Below are 13,967 nucleotides of genomic sequence, written 5' to 3'. Positions count from 1 at the left end.
GCACATTTTAAGTCAAGTCAAGTCAAGTCAATAAATTTATATAGCGCGCTACATACCCAGAGGGTCTCAAGGCGCTTGAAGAGGGGTGGGGAATTACTTGTCAAATATCCACGTTTTAAGTTGCTTTCTGAATGCTAGGTTGTTCTGAGTAAGACGAAGGTGAATGGGAAGTGAGTTCCAGGTTTTAGCTGCCAGGTAGGAGAAGGATCTACCTCCCATGGTTGTTTTGTTGATGCGAGGTACAGTGGCGAGGGCTTGGTTGGAGGATCGTAATTGGCGGGAGGGGGTGTAGAAGGACAGTCGTGTGTTGAGGCATTCGGGTCCGATTTCGTAGAGTGCTTTGTGTGCGTGGGTTAGGAGCCGGAAAGTAATCCTCTTATTGACGGGGAGCCAGTGGAGGTTTTTCAGGTGACCAGAGATGTGTTCTTTACGCGGGATGTCTAATATGAGCCTGGCTGAAGCGTTCTGGATGCGTTGGAGTTTTTTCTGGAGGTTTGCGGTGGTACCGGCGTAGAGGGTGTTTCCGTAGTCCAGTCGGCTCGTGACCAGAGCGTGGGTGACTGTTTTTCTAGTTTCAGTGGGGATCCAGCGAAATGTTTTTTTGAGCATGCGCAGAATGTTGAAGCAAGATGAAGAAACGGCGTTGATTTGTCTGTTCATCGAGAGTGAGGAATCCAGGATGACGCCCAGGTTACGTGCGTGGTCCGTCGGGATGGGTGCTTTTCCAAGGGCCTCTGGCCACCAAGAGTCCTCCCAGGCGGAGGGGGAGGTGCCTAGGATGAGGACTTCTGTTTTGTCTGAGTTCAGTTTCAGACGGCTGTGCTTCATCCATTTGGCTACTTCTTTCATTCCTTCATGGAGGTTGGTTTTGGCAGTGTTAGGGTCTCTGGTGAGTGATAGGATCAGTTGAGTGTCGTCGGCGTAGGAGATGATGTTGAGGTTGTGTTGGCGTGCGATGGTCGCGAGGGGGCTCATGTATACGTTGAAGAGGGTGGGGCTGAGTGACGATCCTTGTGGCACGCCGCAGATGACTTCAGTGGCCTCTGACTTGAATGGTGGGAGGCGAACTCTCTGGGTTCTTCCGGCAAGGAACGAGGTGATCCAATCCAGCGCTTTTCCTTGGATTCCGACGTTTCTGAGGCGTTGTAAAAGGGTGCTATGACAGACCGTGTCGAAGGCTGCGGAGAGGTCGAGGAGGATGAGGGCGACTGTGTCTCCATTGTCCAGTAGAGTTCGAATGTCGTCTGTTGCTGCGATGAGGGCGGTTTCAGTGCTGTGCTTGGCTCGGAAGCCGGATTGTGAGGAGTCGAGGGATTTGTTGGTTTCGAGGAATGCAGCGAGCTGGTTGTTGACCGCTTTCTCGATGACTTTGGCCGGGAATGGAAGGAGTGAGATAGGGCGGTAGTTTTTGAGTTCGGTGGGGTCGGCAGTGGGTTTCTTCAGGAGGGCGCTGAGTTCGGCATGTTTCCAGCTTTCCGGGAAGGTTGCGGAGTTGAGGGAGCAGTTGATGACGTCTCGGAGGTGCGGTGCTATAATGGAGTCTGCTTTGTTGAAGATGTGGTGAGGGTATGGGTCTGTGGGGGATCCTGAGTGGATAGAGTTCATCAGACGGATGGTGTCTTCAGTGGAGATTGGCTTCCAGTCATTGAGGATGTTCAGGGGTGGTGGGGGTCCTGCAGGGGGTTGGGTGGGTTGGTCTACGGGTCGGTTGTCGAAGCTGTTGTGGATGTCTGCAATTTTGTTGTGGAAGAATGAGGCTAGGGAGTCGCAGAGGGCTTGAGAGGGGGTGATGTCGTTGGAGTTGGCTGCGGGGTTGGTAAATTCTTTGACAATGTTGAATAGTTCCTTGCTGTTGTGGGCGTTGTTATCTAGTCGGTCCTTGAAAGCGGCTTTCTTGGCATTCCGGATCAGTTGGTGGTGTATGCGGGTGGCGTTTTTGAAGGCGTCTTTGGTGCTGGTGGTTGGGTCTTTTTTCCAGGCTTTCTCAAGGGAGCGACAGAGTTTCTTGGATTTCTTAAGATCATCGTTGAACCAGGAGGCCTTCTTGCTGCCTAGTTTGATTTGTCGTTTTTTCAGTGGTGCTAGGATGTCGGCGCTGTTGGATAACCATTGGGTGAGGTTGGTGGCTGCTTGGTCAGGGTTTGAGGAGTGGGCTGGGGGGATTTGAAGAAGCGATGAGGAGATCTGGTCGATGGTGATTTTGTTCCAGTTTCTTTGCAGAGTGGGTTGGGGGTGGTTGTTGGATGTGGATCTTTTCCACCGGCTCCAACAGAACTATGCACTTTACTTGTAAAAGAGCAGTACCTTCTTACCAGCAGTTTGGAACTTACGTGAACAAGCATTTGCAATGCAATAGGTCTCGCATTAGGAAAGTGTGAGCTATTGGTATTGTAAAAGTCCATTTTTTTAATATGTGTTGGCTTTGAAAATATATAAATGAATAGCATTGTTATTCACAAAGCCAACAGCTTATACTTTCCTAATGCGAGTCCTATTGGCTACGGCAATGCTTGTTGGTAGCAAGCAAGGACAGTGTTGTTGTGGTGCTGAGTGACGTGGTGGTGTCCCCGAGTGACGTGGTGGTGTCCCCGAGTGACGTGGTGGTGTCCCCGAGTGACGTGGTGGTGTCCCCGAGTGACGTGGTGGTGTCCCCGAGTGACGTGGTGGTGTCCCCGAGTGACGTGGTGGTGTCCCCGAGTGACGTGGTGGTGTCCCCGAGTGACGTGGTGGTGTCCCCGAGTGACGTGGTGGTGTGATGTGGTGGTGGTGTGATGTGGTGGTGGTGTGATGTGGTGGTGGTGGTGTGATGTGATGTGGTGGTGTCCCGTGGTGGTGTCCCCGAGTGATGTGGTGGTGTCCCCGAGTGATGTGGTGGTGTTCCCGAATTATGTGGTGGTGTCCCAGAGTGATGTGGTGGTGTCCCAGAGTGATGTGGTGGTGTCCCAGAGTGATGTGGTGGTGTCCCAGAGTGATGTGGTGGTGTCCCAGAGTGATGTGGTGGTGTCCCAGAGTGATGTGGTGGTGTCCCAGAGTGATGTGGTGGTGTCCCAGAGTGATGTGGTGGTGTCCCAGAGTGATGTGGTGGTGTCCCAGAGTGATGTGGTGGTGTCCCAGAGTGATGTGGTGGTGTCCCAGAGTGATGTGGTGGTGTCCCAGAGTGATGTGGTGGTGTCCCAGAGTGATGTGGTGGTGTCTCAGAGTGATGTGGTGGTGTCTCAGAGTGATGTGGTGGTGTCCCAGAGTGATGTGGTGGTGTCCCCGAGTAATGTGGTGGTGTCCCCGAGTAATGTGGTGGTGTCCCCGAGTAATGTGGTGGTGTCCCCGAGTAATGTGGTGGTGTCCCCGAGTGAAGTATCCTCTTAATAGACCTGTAAACAAAACCCTTGTTATGTATATAACATTGATTAACAAAGCATAGGATGTGTTATGAAGAGAGACGAGTAGGCACAGATCAATACTGCAATGAATTTCTTAGCCAAGATTGATTTCATATGGTTTCAACGCAATGTGCTGGTTATACATTTAGTATATTGAGTCCTTGTTATAGTGCAAAATTCACGTGTTTATGTTTTATGAGGTTTGACCCTGAACACATTTGTTTTGGCAAGGCAGACGTCATCAATAACAGTGCTTTATCAATTATGCCACTCCTACTAGGCCTAATCTCAAATACAATTTGCCCGTAGTCGTTTAGTACAGAGAAGTGCTAGTGAAGTTGCGAAATAAGAAAGTCTCTGACACTGAGCATACAGCTGACAACACTAGAGAACAGAAAGGCGATAAGACGCGCACGGTCTTTTAACAAAGCTGATTTAACTTCTGACAAAATGTTCCCGTGGGATATTCATGCTAATTATACCAAGAAGAGCAGCAACTTGATAGTAAGTAAATCATTAAATCAGGCATTAAATACCCCTGCTTGGCAACTAAGAGATGTATAAACCAACAAATATAATATACAAATGTAAGAAGACTGGGAATACTGCAAAACTGTAGAAAACGCGCTTGTAAAAAATAGAAAAGAAGAAAAAATAGATCAATGTTGTGGGGTGCTTCGTCTTGCAGTAAGGAACAATACCTTCAGCAGGTAATCTAAACTACAGCCAGCCTCTTCTAAAGCATAGGCAGGGTGAGAGAGTGTGGCTAACTCAACTGGGCATTTGTTAGGTGAAGTCACCCGGCGTGCAAGGCATCAGCTGTGCAGTCACCTTGCAGTCCCCGCGGGCCCCGACCACACTTCAAATTATATAAAAAATGTGGTGGCTTGCCCAATATTATCGGTCTTGCCAGTGTGTATGTGTTTCTTCCAGCACGTTTTATCCACATTGATGATGTTACCCACGTGTACCACTGTTGGATCTTTGCCGCCAACACGGTCTGTATTTCTAATTCACCGCATTTTTATGCGAAAATCTCAAGCAGGTATGCCTCAGGTAAACGACATCTGGACAGGACACAGTACTCCGCCTCCATGGGTCTGCGTGGGGTGCCCCCACTCTGTGGACACCTGTGCTGTGTATCAAAAAGTGCAGTGGTCACAACTCACATGGGCTTGTGTGAGCCATGGAAAGAAGTGCAGTGGTTCGCTCCCATATGGGCGTGAGGTGGAGACAAAATGCAATGGGTCACAACCCACGGGGCCACCCTATGCTCCGTGAAACAGTGCAGGGGGTTGTTCTGACCGACTTTTTCGGTCCTCCTTTGAGGGAGGATGATTGGAAGTGACTCCAGTCTATTATCATTCTAGTGCAAGGAGTAGAACCATAGACAGGGCCTATTCAAAGGGCACAGTAATGCACTTTCGTACCCTTTTCCTTAGATCAGGGCTTATAAATTTATGTTAGGGGATAGATTCATTAGTATTAGTGATAATCCGTCCTTTTGCAAGAGTGTTAGTATACCTTCTATGGAGTTATGCTTATTTCGGGCCTTGTAGGCCTCAAACGGGAGAGACTCCATCTTGCTTTCTGCCCCGGCAGCTTGAGATGCTTCTAGGTCAAATGTAATGTTTTAGTTTCGAAGTGTTGTTCGCTTGGAGAGAACCGGCTCAGGCTGGCCCTTATCGAAAGACTGTATTTTTCTCCACTCCGAAGACACAACATCAGATCGGCCGACTGAGAACGTGTCCTTGGTACGGGAAGGTACAAGAATTTGGTGGGCGGCAGGTTACTGGCCGTAACTTTCCATGAAAGGACAAGCTTCCATATTAGCGAAAGCATGAGGCAGTGAGTTAGTCAGTCTGTAGGCGGCACCTAGCCGTTAGCATCAATGCCATTAATTATTTCCAGGCAGACAGTCGCCATTTTGAAGTCCGAGAAAGACCAAGAAGCTGATACTCTCTTAGAAAGATTGAAGTTATTTTAGTTGGAGCAGCTGGCGAGCTTTGACCTATACGATCAGAGCATTCCGAATGAAGCAGTTAGTCAGGAGAACGAATACCAGAGTGGCTGAAACGGAGTTATAAGATAAAAGCCGAGAAGTGGAGATGGTCCGTGATTGAGAGGAGAGAGGAGTAGCGCGGAACAGCCAGAGAGAAAGCAGCTAATGAAAGGAAGGTTCCAGTGACTTGGAGGGAAGCAGAGAAGACAGAGCATAGCGGTGCAAACGTGTACCCGTGACTGCCGAAGTGTGACTTTAAGACGAGCCAAGGCACAGACAAGAAGGGAACCTAGATGACTGCTAAATCCAGACTTCACATTGATAAGGTGACGTTGACCTTTTTTTCTTCATAGTGTGCACATTCTAACCTTTCACTTTCCTTTGCAGGATATATGTCATAGTGTAATATTGTGTTTTTATGATCATTGTAATAAAGTACCCCAGTTCTTAGTGAACCAGCATGTGCCTCATATTCTTGTTCAATCAGGGTAACCTGTTCTTCTAGTCAGGCATTGTTTTCATGAACGGATGTAATTCCCGGTCAGGTAAGAAGTGACTGAGCAATGAGGGAGAGAGGGACCCCTTGATGTGAAGAATAGATTGTACATCATCTCATTCGGTAAACCGTTGTATAATTCATAATATTGTAGTATCATATCCCGAGTAGCCAATGAAAGATTCCTTCCAGAGGTATTCATAGGAAAGTGATCGTCATTGGTAAGCGGCGTTAATGAGAACACCAGGCGGGACACTGGTGCCGATACCAGCAGGATTGCGGCTTGGGATGTAAGTAACGAGAACACCAGGGAGGATACTGGTGCTTAGATCCGCCGGATTATGGATCGGAATGTGAGTGAGAGAACACCAGGGAGGAGACTGGTGCTTAGACACGCAGGATTGCGGCTTGTCGAGCGAGCACTGACTGTGGTCAGTGTGTAATGGTAACTAATCGGAACTGCCCTAGGGTAGACTAGTCTGGGCCTAAGTTGCCGTGAGACTAACTGGTATGAGTGGGATATTGTAGAAAACCTATGCATGTATATTGCTAATTCCCCATCCTTAGGTACAAGGCGTATACATACCTATTGTAAATACGTCCTAAGGAGGGAGGTGATTACGTTCCGGCTGGGTTGGAGGTGCTCTGAGGAGCTGATCCTATCTGGTCCGAGAATCCGGCCGTTACAGGGTCACGTCACGAGCTTAGAGCATGCGAAGCAGTGCAGGGGGCCGTACACTCTAACAAGAGTTCTCCTACGTTATGGTTATCCATTCATAATAAATACAATACGATTACCTCGCTCTGAGCACCACATCCCCTTAGATAACGGTCCAGTGGCTCATTACGAAACGGAATCAGAGAAAAATTGTCTGCGCTCTAAAATACTTTTTTGAAAAGCTGTTGTGACGTTGTAAAGCATGGCGTGTGAAATGTGTGGTAGTGCAAGTCCGGGCTCTCGGGGTGATATTTAAGGAGGGTGGGGGTATTAAATGCATAATTAGGTGTGTGCTGCTGGAGAATAGGGGGTGCTGTCTGCGGCATCAGCGGGGCCGAGGATTAGGGGTTTATAAAACAGGACCACAGCTTTCACTGTGTGTAATCAGCATGCAGAGTGAAAAATACAAGGAACACGGTGTTCCAGTCTTTCAAATCTCAAGCAGCATCACGCATTACTCACATGTAGTAAATGCATGTACTTCTACACACCATACATCAAATTCACCTCTCATCCAAAGTACAGATCTGCATGCTCATGTTAAACAAGCATTGGCCGCGCAGCCGGGCCGCGAAATGAATAATTAAAAAAACAAGCTTTTTTTGCGTTATTGAAGGTGTAAAGCTCAATGACTATGTTCCTCTGCCCACAGAGGCACGCCAATGATAAACAATGAAACTCACCAGGAAACCTCACAGACTTCTAATGAATGCAACTTATTTAAATTTATGGGATGAAAATCGAATACATGCTGGAGCGTCAACAATGCCGGTAAAAAGGGAAGAGGTTTGTAACTTTATTTCACTCTGCACTGCTTTGTTCTAGTCTGTCAAATGTAGGGCTCGGCGCCACATAACCAGCAAGGAAGGATCGGAGTCAAAGTGGCTTTTTAGGTCTCGCCTTTACCATTCCGCAGGAATGGGAAATGGGGAGAATTCAAGTCGGCAAAATCCTCTTCAAACCACGGGCTTTCAGCCGCGGTTTTCTTTAAGTTCACGTGAATCACGTGATTAAACATGCACGCGCATCTGCAGCATTTCTCTTGCAGGCTCGCAAAAGGCTCTCCTCCCTCCCCATATCAAAGGCATCAATCACCCTCCCACAGGCTTCCCCAGTGCTGCCCCGCCCCCTGCTTCACAGCCAGGCCATCTGTTCCCTGCCAGACCTCTCACACCTCCGTCACAGCATGCCTGTGTACTTCAAAGGCTTATTACTTCACACGGCCGGCCACAGGCCGTGCAACCAGAGCACTTCAGTTGGTGTGCAGCCCCCCTCCCAGCACTGCCTTGTTACTCTAGGCAGCCGTGAGTCCCTAAACACTTTTTATATTTAATTAGCAGCAGCAGCATTTCTCCTGCGCCAGGCCACATCAAAGGCTCTGTGCCACTTTCACCCACACAGCAACACTTACAGACACGCAACGCCACTCACACCCACGCAAGCCCACTATCACCCACGCAATGCCACACTCACCCAAGCAACGCCACTCACACACGCAACGCCACTCACACACGCAACGCCACTCACACACGCAACGCCACTCACACACGCAACGCCACTCACACACGCAACGCCACTCACACACGCAACGCCACGCAACGCAACTCACCCACGCAACGCAACTCACCCACGCAACGCAACTCACTCAAAGCAACACCACTCACCCACGCAACCCCACTCACCCACGCAACCCCACTCATCCACGCAACCCCACTCACCCACGCAACGCCACTCACCCACGCAACGTCACTCACCCACGCAACGCCACTCACACACGCAACGCCACTCACACACGCAAATCCACTCACACCCACGCAGTGCCACTTTTACCCACAGCACCACTTTCAGACACACAACGCCACTCACACCCACGCAAGCCCACTCTCACACACGCAACGCCACTCTCACACACGCAACGCCACTCTCACACACGCAACGCCACTCTCACACACGCAACGCCACTCTCACACACGCAACGCCACTCACACACGCAACGCCACTCACACACGCAACGCCACTCACACCCACGCAGTGCCACTCACACCCACACAGCACCACTTTCAGACACACAACGCCACTCACACCCACGCAAGCCCACTCTCACACACGCAACGCCACTCTCACCCATGCAATGCCACTCACCCACGCAACGCAACTCACACACGCAACGCCACTCACCCACGCAACGCCACTCACCCACGCAACGCCACTCACCCACGCAACGCCACTCACCCACGCAACAACACTCACACATGCAACAACACTCACCCATGCAACGCAACTCACTCAAAGCCACTCACACACAGTGCCACTTTCACCCACACTGTGCAGTGCACAATAGGTCTCGCAGTAGGAAAGTTGGAGCTATTGGTTTTTGTAAATGACAAAGCCCTTTATGTTTTTACAATGAAAACAAAAATAAAAGGCATTGTTATTTGCAATTGTAATGGCTCCAACTTTCCTACTGCAAGACCTATTGGCAACGCCAGTGCTTGTTTTCTAAAGGCACGTTAGGCACTTTGTGCGTTTTGATTTGGCTTAATAAGGTACACTGTTTTTGAAAAACGTAAAAACAAATATTTAAAACATGCAACGAGACGACATGGATGGCATGAGAAACGAATGCTTCAGAAAAACAAGTAACGGATTTAACTTGACGATTTTAAAGCATTTGCAGAACATCCTTACTGGTTCGTTTGAGACCCATATGAGAAAATTCAAAACACGCTCTCGGCATTGCTGGGGGGGGGGGGGGGGGGGGGGGGTAGAGAGGCATTCCTTTGAAGTCAGACAAATGGTGGAGTGGTAGTGTGCGAGCGGAAAGCGTGGATTAAAGAAACAAGCATGAACAAGCTCTTGGCATTGCTGTGGGGAGGGGGAAGGAGAAATGCGAGTCATGGCCACTAGGCCGTGAAGTGTGAAGCAGTGGGCGGGGAAGCGTCAAGTCAAGAGATTTATATAGCGCGCTACATGTTGAAGCAAGATGATGAAACGGCGTTGACTTGTTTGGTCATCGAGAGTGAGGAGTCCAGGATGACGCCCAGGTTCCGTGCGTGGTCCGTCGGGATGGGTGCCTTTCCAAGGGCCTCTGGCCACCAAGAGTCATCCCAGGCGGAGAGGGAGGTGCCTAAGATGAGGACTTCTGTTTTGTCTGAGTTCAGTTTCAGACGGCTGTGCTTCATCCACTCGGCTACTTCTTTCATTCCTTCGTGTAAGTTGGTTTTGGCGGTGTTAGGGTCTTTGGTGAGTGAGAGGATCAGTTGAGTGTCGTCAGCGTAGGAGATGATGTTGAGATTATGTTGGCGAGCGATGGCCGCAAGGGGGCTCATGTATACGTTGAAGAGGGTGGGGCTGAGTGACGATCCTTGTGGCACGCCGCAGATGACTTCAGAGGCCTCTGACTTGAATGGTGGGAGGCGGACTCTCTGGGTTCTTCCGGTGAGGAACGAGGTGATCCATTCCAGTGCTTTTCCTTGGATTCCGACGTTTCTGAGGCGCTGTAGAAGGGTGCTATGACAGACTGTATCGAAGGCAGCGGAGAGGTCGAGGAGGATGAGGGCGACTGTGTCTCCATTGTCCAGTAGAGGTCGAATGTCGTCTGTTGCTGCGATAAGTGCGGTCTCAGTGCTGTGTTTGGCTCGGAAGCCGGACTGTGAGGGGTCGAGGGATTTGTTGGTTTCGAGGAAGGCGGCGAGCTGGTTGTTGACAGCTTTCTCAATGACTTTGGCCGGGAATGGAAGAAGCGAGATGGGGCGGTCGTTTTTGAGTTTGGTGGAGTCAGCTGTGGGTTTTTTCAGAAGGGCGCTGAGTTCTGCGTGTTTCCAGCTTTGGGAAGGTGGCGGAGTTGAGGGAGCAGTTGATGACATCTCTGAGGTGTGGTGCTATGATGGAGTCTGCTTTGTTGAAGATGTGGTAAGGGGAGCCTTTGAAGAGCAAGGCAGGAGGATAGAAGCGCTTTCACGAGCAAATGCACTTCTACAAATCCTCAGCTTTCTGGTTTGACTGGAATAGGTCTCTCTACGAGACCTAAAAATGGGTTTAATGCAAAGAGCACCTTGCCAATTGCAGGTGTTGACGTGCTTTTATATTCTTCTCTTTTATTTTAAAATTGTGCAAATTGTCTTTTTGCAAAGGTTTTAACAATGCAATTACATGAATTATTATTCTTAATAAAGCACGCTTGCAAACCTGCCTCAATGTTTCACTTCAGAACAAAACTCCATGATTATACACGTTTACATCAACTAAGTGCGATGTCAGCAGTATTCAATACAGTACAAGATGGGCTAATGACAGATCTGCATATAGAGAGACTATGAATACGAGTACATGGTATGAGCATAGGGACATATAGGCATTGGGATGAGACTGCCGGGCATGTGGGAGAAGTTTTTTTTTAATTATATACACATATATACACACACACACACACACGTTTACATTATTTTTTACTATAAGTTTACTATAAGCCTGCAGCACGCAAAGGCTATCCCTGCTTCCGCCAGAGGAAATGTAGTGTCCCCTACACCCCTGTATGATGATCGCGGTTCAGGAAGGAGTGTCTTTTACAGGGTTGCGGGTTGATCCAAGTACTCGAGAAGCGAGGATTCACTTCAAAAGTCAAGTTGGAAGCTAGGGGTTGAGGTGCACAAGTGGAAACGCATTTTGGTCAAAGTACCCACACTTGTTAGGGGCTGTGAATACGGACTGCGGTGTATTGGCACAGCTGCATGTGAATCCTTGGCACTTGCTGCCCAAGGGAGCGTGCTTGGGCTCGACGAGTCAAACTGGTAACACGGGATTGAAGGGAACTAATACAGCTGAGCGCGCAAATGGGTTTAACTTCCGCCATTGTCGGGGCACCCTCCAACAGGCAATATAACTGCCCCTTGGTTTGAGGCTTATCGCCCTCTCACAACTCTGCTGGGTGCTCCCACCAAAAGGCATCAGCCGATGGAAAAAGTCTCTCCCTGGATCTGTTCTCAACCAGGGAAGCGAACAAAGTTGTGTCTCGTCCCTAGTTCTCTCTGCCTCCCGCAGTTCCCTCGCGTTTCATGTTGGTCTTCGGCCCCTCTTCCGGCCCACCTCACCCTCGCAACGCACTAACTCACCTTTCTCTTGAAGCCTTCCTCTTCGGCGCCCCCCAGCTTGAGGAAGACCCCCAGGATACCGGGTAAACAGAGCAGCCATCGCCGCATCATCATCTTCTCCGAACACTCTGCCGGGTTCGAAGCACGTGACCCGAAGCCAAACCAGTGGCACGTGACCGCGCGCGAGCAGCTGAGCAGCAAAACATCCAGACAGGTCACACGACTTCGGACCAGAGAAGACAGAGGACGCGCCACAGAGTTTACATCAAAGAACTAGAACGCAAACTGTCCGTGGTATGCAAAGACAATGAGAGGCTTCCTTTGACGCCATGTTGCAAAATTGGGAGCTTTTGAGTTCATAGCTCTTCTTATGAATTAGAACGGTGACAATGTGAAAAACATGATTTTTAATTGTACCGTTTTAGTATGTCCGCTATGATCACTGGTAGAGGAATAATGCGCAAGAAAAGATCACGTGGAAGGGTTGAATAAATATGCAGCAACAAATGAAAAGTGTAAGGCATAATGCAGTACGTTTTATTACTATACGAGTTAGACATGTTTACATTTGTTAACTCTGTGCAATCAAAAGTTGCCCCGTTCTGAATAAGTTACTTACTTTTTATAACCCTTACTCTCGTGGTTACTCTATCTAACCGAAGGTTGTAATATCGCCAGGCGCCAAACTCTGCCAAGTTTCCAAAGTCCTTGTTTGATGTGCTCATCAGTCTAGATTTTTTTTCCCGAATTCTGGCGCTTGTAGTCTTATGCTGGGATTGGAAAAATATTACTCGGGCTTCGACGCTATAGTTCACACCCAACTCTGGCTAGCCCTGAGAGAACTAGGACTCCCATCATATTTACTTGATATCTTGATCCGTTTACAACACACAACACATACGTAAAGGTCAGTGTGGAGGTGAGGTTCCTCCTATTAAAGACAGAATACTCAGAGCTGTGCAACTTTGTATTTATTAATATATTTCTTCTCCTCACGGAGAGCGCCGAGCTTGCTGCCACTCAGCCCTTCTCCGACGCCCGATCTGGCGCCCTTCGCGCGCAACTCAAAATGGCCGTTTTCACGCTATGTGATGACGTAGCGTGAACACTAGAACGCCAACACTACATATCTCCCCCTTTTTGTATCACATGAATAAGCAGTCTTGGGGGTTATTGTCCATCACCCATCTCAAAGTCCCAGAACCTGGAAGGTCTCACAATCACTCGCCCCCCTCTCGTGCATCTTACCGGGGTGGACATCGCTTCTCTCCCACTGGTCATCACGGACCCCTTTTCTCTTCCTTCTTGGGTACCCAAACTCTCTCTGCATGTCAGCTCTCTCCTCTCTCGCCTCTGTGTCTCTGCTCTGGGAGTTTCACCGCCTCCTTGCTCCAACACCGGGTCCGCACCTTCCATGTTTCCTTCCAGGGTGATGTTCTCATTCTCAGTTGTACTCTGATCTGTCTCTCCTTGTTCCCGATCTTCGGGAGCCCATTATAAGATCTTGTTGCATCGAGCCATGCGATCCTGGGACCACACATTTCCATCGCTCAACATTGCTGCTCGATCGTAAACCTCTTTGACTTGGAGGGGCCTGCTGTATTTGCAGTCTCCCTTTTTCTGCAACACTGCCAGCTTGACCCTCACCCATTCTCCTTCTTCCAATGACGTGTCCTTTACATTCTTCCTTTTGTTATAATGTTCTGTATATATGGTTTGAGCTTTTTCCAAGTTCCTTTGTACTACAGCCGGAGACCATTTGCTAGTAACAGTCTTTTCCTTCTATGCCAAATTGTCTTTATTAAAGGGATCTCTGCTTCTGAGAATCTGGAAGGGGCTGTACCCCGTACTTGTGGGCGTGATGCGGTAGGCCCAAATCATGTGTAGAATCTCCTTCTCCCAGTCCTTCCATATAATGATAGCTGCTTGGATGGAGCCCATTAGTACTCTATTGAATCGTTCCACTTGTCCATTCCCCGCTGGATAATATATGGACGTATGTTTGGGGATGATCCCATTCCTCTTCATGTATTTAAGCCACTTTTCTGAAGTGAATTGTGGACCATTATCGCTCAATATGGACTTGGGAATGCCTTCCCTGAGGAACGTTGCTGTGAGGAACTTAAGTATGGTTTCCGTATCCATCTCCTCTTGGACCTGTACTTCAGGCCACTTAGAGTATCTGTCTACTAGGACACATAGGTATTTTGGAGTTCCTTGCTCATCCAGTATTGGTCCCAGTATATCAATGGAAAGTTCCTCCCAAGGATTCTTCGGGGCAGCA

At 49.0% G+C, this 13,967-nt stretch overlaps 1 protein-coding gene across 1 annotated transcript in view; it reads right to left on the bottom strand.

Moving 5' to 3' along the window:
* GLMP (glycosylated lysosomal membrane protein) overlaps positions 1–11,918 on the bottom strand; it is a 98,780-nt gene extending 86,862 nt beyond the window's left edge. Inside the window, exon 1 of the mRNA XM_086947622.1 lies at positions 11,705–11,918. Coding sequence (XP_086803748.1) covers positions 11,705–11,797 — 93 coding nt within the window. The 5' untranslated portion in view covers positions 11,798–11,918. The remainder of the gene's footprint in view (positions 1–11,704) is intronic.
* Positions 11,919–13,967: the final 2,049 nt, after the last annotated feature.

Source organism: Lissotriton vulgaris, chromosome 12, assembly GCF_964263255.1.
Source record: "Lissotriton vulgaris chromosome 12, aLisVul1.2, whole genome shotgun sequence".
NCBI classification, from domain to species: Eukaryota; Metazoa; Chordata; class Amphibia; order Caudata; family Salamandridae; genus Lissotriton; species Lissotriton vulgaris.
This window is presented reverse-complemented; position numbering and strand designations above follow the sequence as displayed.